Source organism: Penaeus chinensis, chromosome 5 (genome assembly GCF_019202785.1).
Source record: "Penaeus chinensis breed Huanghai No. 1 chromosome 5, ASM1920278v2, whole genome shotgun sequence".
NCBI lineage: Eukaryota > Metazoa > Arthropoda > Malacostraca > Decapoda > Penaeidae > Penaeus > Penaeus chinensis.
In genome coordinates, this window is record NC_061823.1 from 6,019,875 (window position 1) to 6,027,374 (window position 7,500).

At 34.2% G+C, this 7,500-nt stretch overlaps 1 protein-coding gene across 3 annotated transcripts in view; it reads right to left on the reverse strand.

Moving 5' to 3' along the window:
* The window catches only part of LOC125025717 (neuroplastin-like), a 33,120-nt gene that overhangs the window by 8,548 nt on the left and 17,072 nt on the right, over positions 1–7,500 (reverse strand). For all 3 annotated transcript variants that reach the window (XM_047613870.1, XM_047613869.1, XM_047613868.1), the window contains 4 exons: positions 1,183–1,288; positions 889–1,058; positions 635–745; positions 193–375 (listed from right to left, as the gene is read on the reverse strand). In XM_047613870.1, the coding sequence (XP_047469826.1) occupies positions 193–375; positions 635–745; positions 889–1,058; positions 1,183–1,288 (570 nt within the window). The remainder of the gene's footprint in view (positions 1–192; positions 376–634; positions 746–888; positions 1,059–1,182; positions 1,289–7,500) is intronic.

Genomic DNA, 7,500 nt, shown 5'->3' on the forward strand with positions numbered 1-7,500 from the left:
CTGCCTTGTAATAACTTCCACTGCTATTAATTTTCTGCCATACTGATAATAGAAAAAAAAAGAAATAGAAAATTGTATTATGTCATTATCTTGAGACAAGAAAAAGAAAAGAAGACAGTTAATGACATCTGACATAGAGCAATCACAAATTAGAAATCTGCAAAACTATAAACAAAAAAACTGCATACTTACCCTTGACCCTGACAAATATTGAGCGTTCATACTTCTGGTTCTTGGAGATGATGGTGCATGAGTAATTCCCCCTGTGCTCAAGCTGTACGCCAGTCACTTTCATCAGGCCATTTGGCATTTCCTTGTCATTTGGCTGGAGGGTCAACTGAGTTCCGTTTATGGCATCGGCAATAAGCTCAGAATCTGAAATCATAAGCCATATCTGAAGTTCCACACTTGTAAATAACAACAGTAATCTTGTGATTTAATGAGCAAGAAGAAACTAGTTGCATAATGTTCCTGAGGATAAATCTTTGCAGTAAATTCTGCATTTGCATTGGAGCAAACTTACGACGTACTTTTTTTATTAATTTTCTGCAGGTGGAAAATTGCAGTAAATTATCCCTGACTGAACTTAAAACTCTCAAGGAAAACACAAAAGGAAAAAATCATGAAACCATACCTTTGTACCACTGAATGCCTGGGGGTGGATGACCCTCAACTGGACATTCTATGATGAGCTCCCCTCCTTCTGTGACAACCATTGACTTATCCAGCCTTCTGATTTCCAAAACTGGAAGATAAACATTTACCATTAGAATAACTCCGAGACTATATGCTGACTGACTTGTAGACCACAACCTGGCAGAAATGAAAATTTCCTTCACTCAACTTGTTATTCCACTTTTCCCTAACATCATTTAGATATCAACTCACAGATAACTTGAATAATTTTGTGGAGAGGATTATCTCCAGCGATGACCCCGGCTGTCTGGCACTTGTACTCTCCAACGTCATCTCTACTTGGTTCTGCAATGTAGATTGAGGAGTTCTCCTGGAAGATTTTGATCCGATCGTTGCTCTCTAACTTAATGTCATTCTTGAACCTGGAAAATAATAAAAATAAAATAAAAAAATGTCAACAGATGCAAGGACAGTATGCCTGCCACAACACTAATTCACATGTAACCCACTCACTTGATTCATAAAAGTAATAAACCTTATTCATACCACTCTAACTGAAGTGTTGTGCTCTCCAGGTTGGTCATATTGCAGGATATTGACAGTGAGAAGCCAATATACAGCATCTTGATAGCCTCTCCACCAGATGTATCAACTACATGGGGAAAGAGTGGAAATGTTTTATATGATTATTAATTTTTGGCAATATCTACAAACAAAAAATATTAACTGTTAAAAACACAGTAAAAATCTGAAATCCATTGATGCAATTATATCTCGATTTTTTTTGCGCTAATAGTACACACACCTAGGCTAACACCACCAAGTTTCTAGTCACAAATGCAATAAAAATGGAGATCCTACTGTCAGATTCCTTGTCTTTGAAAATGATTTCTGATTTTTCCAATACACTTTATCATATCAATGTAACATTCACACATACATTTTTTTCATGCATCTATAGGTTAACTGAGTGGAAAGAGAAACTATGAAACACACACTTAAACTTACACGGACTTTGTGCAGTATTTGAGTAGTACTACTGCAATGCGATATTTATCAGTATTTAAGTGTAATGATGTGGATGCAACCCCATTGCAATATAATGAAATTACAGTTCTGAGTTATACTGTTAATTAGATGATAGAGATGTACATCATAAAGTCTAAATATAAAAGGACCCACACTTAGCTACTTGACTCTTTTATTTTTAATACTCCCCACTTTTCAATCATAATAAAAACTGAATGACAAACCTATAAACCTATCCTGTGTATAACGGGTTTTCCTGCCATGATAAGACTAATCATGAATAGGGGTAGAGGCCTTTAACGAGAGTAGTATCATGTTATGAAAATCAAATGAAAGATCAGAAATATTGTATTCAGAAGTTCCTTATAATTTTCTCCTGACTGACCATGGAGGGAATCACTTACTCCAAGGATTTGGTCTGGGCCACTGAGCAGCATGAGGACCACCCAGTGAGTCTGAGAAAGTGTTCCATTACATAATCAAAAAGTGGGAAAAAGGTGTAATATTTAACCCTTAAAAAAAAGAGAGAAAAAAAATCCAAACAGAAGTAAAGAAATTGATTTGTATGTTCCATACACACAGACTAAGGAGAGAAAACCAGATATCTTACGATTCTGAAAAGTATATATATGAACATGAAAAATTTAATCATATGCAAATTACAAGTTCATAATATATATTAAACTCTCTTGCAATCTAGCATGGGTGATGATGATTATGATATAATAACTATAATGACATTTCCATGACTATAAATACCTAGCTTCTGTTTTTTTTTTTTTTTTTTTTTTTATATTCTGTATTTGGAATTATGAAACTGGTTCTGGGAAGATAAGACAGTGGAATGAGTCTAGTTCCCTGAGGGTTATAAAATCTTTACAATAGAGTGAGTATCATTTCAGGGCAGGATAGGGCAGGATAATGTCATTTTCTGATACTCTAGCACCAGCAGTTAACACACACACTGTTGCTCTGAATAACTATCAAACTTTCTGGAGACTGCTTATGCAGTATGTGTTTATAAAACTAAAACTACAATTATAATTCCATCAAAATCACTATCATTTTTCATGTTAGGCTTTTCCTGGCTGGTGAGATGGCCTCAGGAGCCCAATCATTTTGTGGGTCAAAAAGTATTTGTATACCCAAAAATCAACCTGGATCTTAACATGCTGAAACTAATGCAAATTAGGTGTAACACCATAACTGTATAAGTTATGGCCATGGGCTTTCATCACCCACTCTCTTAATTATATCCAGTAAACAATATCTATATGTCATTTCACATAACACTGCTAATTCACTCATATCAACAAACATATAACCATCATAATTTTGCAAGTCCTGAATTGACTCAAGCTGAGACAAGACACTCATTGTGTAATGCCCGAAAATATGAATTATCATTATTTATCAATAGCTAAGCCAAGCTTCTCTGCCAGGTTCCCAGACATTATCCTATCTAGTCTATATGTCTTCCATTACTTGTTATCTTAAACCTTCCTCCCTTTGTCTTAGATTTGTAAAAAGTCATTGCTTGCATGCAACGCATCAGATAGACAGAATTTAAGCCTCCCATCAGACAAACTGACTATGGGTAAATTCCTCACTACTTCTTAGGCAGTCTCCCATAGACTAACTCTTGTACTTCTCTCACCAAATAAAATCAATCTAGAAGATAGTTGTCTCTGTACCCTACCACCTTCCTAGACACCAAGGCCTCCATTGGACTCTGCCCCAATCTGGCAAAGCTCCTTGGCTAAGCCTACCATGGCTAATCCTATAAACTTTTTCTCATCTTTTAAGCCTCTCACTGTTGGTCTGTAAAATTCTGGATGAAAAATGGGTAGGGGGACAGGCAGCATACTTACCAAAAATTATAAACATATCTAAAATAAAATATCTTTCAAGACCAAAATGAATTTTAGGGGCATTATTCTGCTTGTTATCCAATGGGTTTAAATATTCACATGCAATTATCTGAAAGCATATTAACCCATTGGATATAGGTGATGTGGAAGTCTTGCTCTAAAAAAATTTGGCCAAGGGGCGGGTCACAGGAATGTCTTGTCACAGAAAAAAATTGGCCGAGAGACAGATGATGGGAATGAATAAATACCACATATATACATTGTTATCACTATGAAATGACTTTTGGTCAAATTAATGAATCTGACTATAGTGTTGGAAAGCTTATATATCTGCTTCTAGCAGTATTTTGTGTATATATACTTGTTTCAGGAGTACAATTTAAATTTTTTTTTTTCAATTTCTTAGATTCCATTTTTACTATGTGTTTGTTTTTATATTTATACATATAATTTTCTTTGTAATGAAGAATAATAACCTATAAGACAGTGGCATGTTTTATGCTAATAAAATACATTGTTATGAGTGACAGAAAAAACATTACATAAACTACCACCATGCACTGTCTGGCCTGCCCAGGCAGTCTGGGAGCTGTGAGTATGAAAACAGAACCTTACTGTGTTTGTGAAGTTGATGGTAGCAATATTAAGTCAGTATCAACACCATCATAAAGGTATAATGCACACCTATATTACTAATTACAGAAAAAAAAAAAACATTTACACAATAAAACATTATCACAATCATAACTATAATGGACAAATCAAATAAATAAATATAAAGTAGGAACTACAAGTTTTCATAATATGCAGGCCGGAAACTATGGTTCTCAGATAGGTATAATCAGTACTGTCTCCATTAAGTATACAACATTCCAAATAACCAAGGCCTTTCACTGGTGTCTTCCACTATTCCTCTATACCATCAAGACTGATCAGTGAAGACCTGAGGTGCTGCACTGACAATATTAGCATACCTTACATTGAAATATACTAAAGGCTTTTAAAATCTTGTAAATGCTGTTCTGGAGAATATATCCTGAAAAGATATACAGATATAAAGAAATAAAACATACAACCCTATTATAAATCTGTGAGAATCACGATGGGATTCAGGTACAGAGCTTACATATTCGAAGTCAACAAAGTTAGAAAAAGGTCCCATGCACATCACACCAAACACAACTTACCCATACTCTATAGGCCAGCTTATAGGCAGGCAGGACTTCTTACCCTAAGACAACCCTCACCCTCTTCTTGGTTTTAATTATACAAATTATGTATGTTATTGCTTTTGATTCTGAATTACGGAAAGGGGGAAAAATGCTGAGTGTATCTAATGTAATCAGTAGCATATCATGCATATTTCTAAAACACATATATAATCAGATTTTTTAAAAAGACATAATCCATGAATTCTTTATCATTATGAAATAAAAAATGACATACATCTCAACCTGTCTTTTCTTTATATAATACACAGTTCACAAAAAATCAGTGAAACAAAATAATTTCTGAGTTAATTCATACTGCATATCAGAATCCAAACTGGTATAACTTTAGATCAGTGGTTCTCAATCAGGGGGTGCACCCCCTAGGGGACGTCAGTGGTTTCCAAGGAGGGGCCCCAAGCCCCTGGGAAAAAACAAGAATTTTTCAAATTACATTTGGTATTCTATTAATGAGAGCAGAGCCAAATAATGAGAAAATTAATAATAATGTTGCTAAATCATACTCAATAAGACTAAGAGCATATTTTAATTTTCTTTAAAATCTGGAAGGTGATTTTATTCATAGATGCAAGGGGGCATGGAGGGAAGGACAAAGTCCTAGATGAAGTATGGAAGTAGAAGATTTAAGAACCACTGCTTGAGATGTTCAAAAGGTGCATCATTATTCGTGTCTATCCTTTTAAATATATTCTAAGAAAAATATTAATAATTAAATAAAACGTGCTTTTACCATGGTTCAAATCATTAAAATGGCTAAAGTACGTCATTTTCAAAAGACAATTTTAGACATTCAAACGCTGTATTTAGGGACATTTAAAATTAAGCAGTCACTTTAGTTACATTATTTAAACTAAACTGATGCTAATGAATTATTTAAACTAATATCAACACACAAGGCATCATCACACACAAACTATGTCCTTTAGCTGAGGTGAATGTAGTTTCTCTTCGTACCACAAAGAAGAGCGTGTTGGTAAGAATTAATTCGTAAATAAAATCTGTTCATGTCACAATTTTCTAATTCATGTTAGGAGCGACAATTTAAACATGAGCATATCCATATATCGTGTGGTTGATCAACTAACAAAAAGGGGGGGAAAAAAAAGAGAGAAGGATAGAGAGAAAAATGTCAATGTGTAAATTGAGCTGACCAGAACATATGTAAACCTCTGATTAATAATAATTGAAAATGATCAAATATCTGATAAGAAAGTTTCTTCTTTGTTATAACAACATAACTTAATATTGCCATCAGTGTCTATGAGGTGATATTACTTTAAGCCCAAAAGCTATAACCCCTTAGTTAAGAGTCTGATGGATGGTCTCCTGCCTTAGTACGTAATAATTGCTTTGGTATACATAGCTACATCATATGACAATTTTTTTTTCTTTTGTTACCGTTACTGATACTGAATCCACAATTACAAATGGAAAGGTTAAAACTATTTATGCTTTTGAGGCCAGTTCCTTTCAAAACATGTGCTTTTAATACAAGGTCAGTGGCCTAAAAATTACATGTAAATGTATCTAACAAATGCCAAACATTTTTGTTTATAGTTCTGTTGTTCTAGGAGAGCCTTATATATTGCAAATGTCGCACAATCTAATGCCTGTTTGTTTCCTTGGGATCAATACAGTTTCTGGAATTCAAACAAAATGCTCAACTGTGCAAACATTCTTAAATAAATAAACACATACAATAGCAAATTTAAACAGACGAAAAGGATCTCCCTAAATGTACAGACATTTTCTGAATTATCAAAAAATGTAGATACAGAATTTACAATCCTATACCTACAATCTGCACGTGAACAGAACTCATGAATATATTGTAAACTTCTCTATTTTCTTTAAATATTTATAGCAGTAGCTAAATTTTACCAAAACAACCATAAAGTGACAACTCCTCAGGCTGTTTGTTCGTGGATGCAAAGCGGCCACATTAACTTTCTTATATGTCTTTCCTAAGTCTTGTAAGTTTTTAAGGAAGAATCAGAGAGCTTAAAACTCCAAACATTATGAAACATTATGACATAAACTGTTAACCAAAGAATAAAACACACAAATTATCACTATCATAAAATATTTCACACCAAAACCATAAAGTCTAAACTTTCAATTAGAAAGCAAAGGTAGAGACCAGAGAGAGTGTTACAAAGCATGTTGAGAAAGGAATGAAGGGGAGGATAATAAGAGGTGAACAACAAACAAAGGATAAAATGACAACCGAACTAACACTGGCAGAAAAAAAACAAAAAACAACAACATTCAGGAAAACTGGAAAGCTCATTACAAGTGGCAAAGGCATTGGCGTAAAGTATCGAAACATATATTAGAGAAGGAAAAATAAAATGTTAGTATCTCATTAAGACCTCGGATGGGTAAGAGACTAGAATTACAAATGAAGAACCGGCATCCATCAACACTGCTTAATCTGACAAGCCTCTAATTCCTTCTGTGAAAGGAATGGATCAAAAGTGACAAAGTATATTTTTCCAACATCGATAGACTTCAGCAGTCTTGGCTCGTCATGGGCGGATAATCCAAAGGCTGACATCCTGGTTAAACTGCTTCATCCAGCATGTGCATAGACATCCTGGTTGGACTATAATTTCCTTTATATACATAAGTATCTTGCAGATTGTACATATTTATGTCCTTTCAAGGCAGTTTTAAAGGTTGTTTAGAAGCAATGGGTTTTATTGATCTTGTAAATTAACTACAGCAAAGTTAAC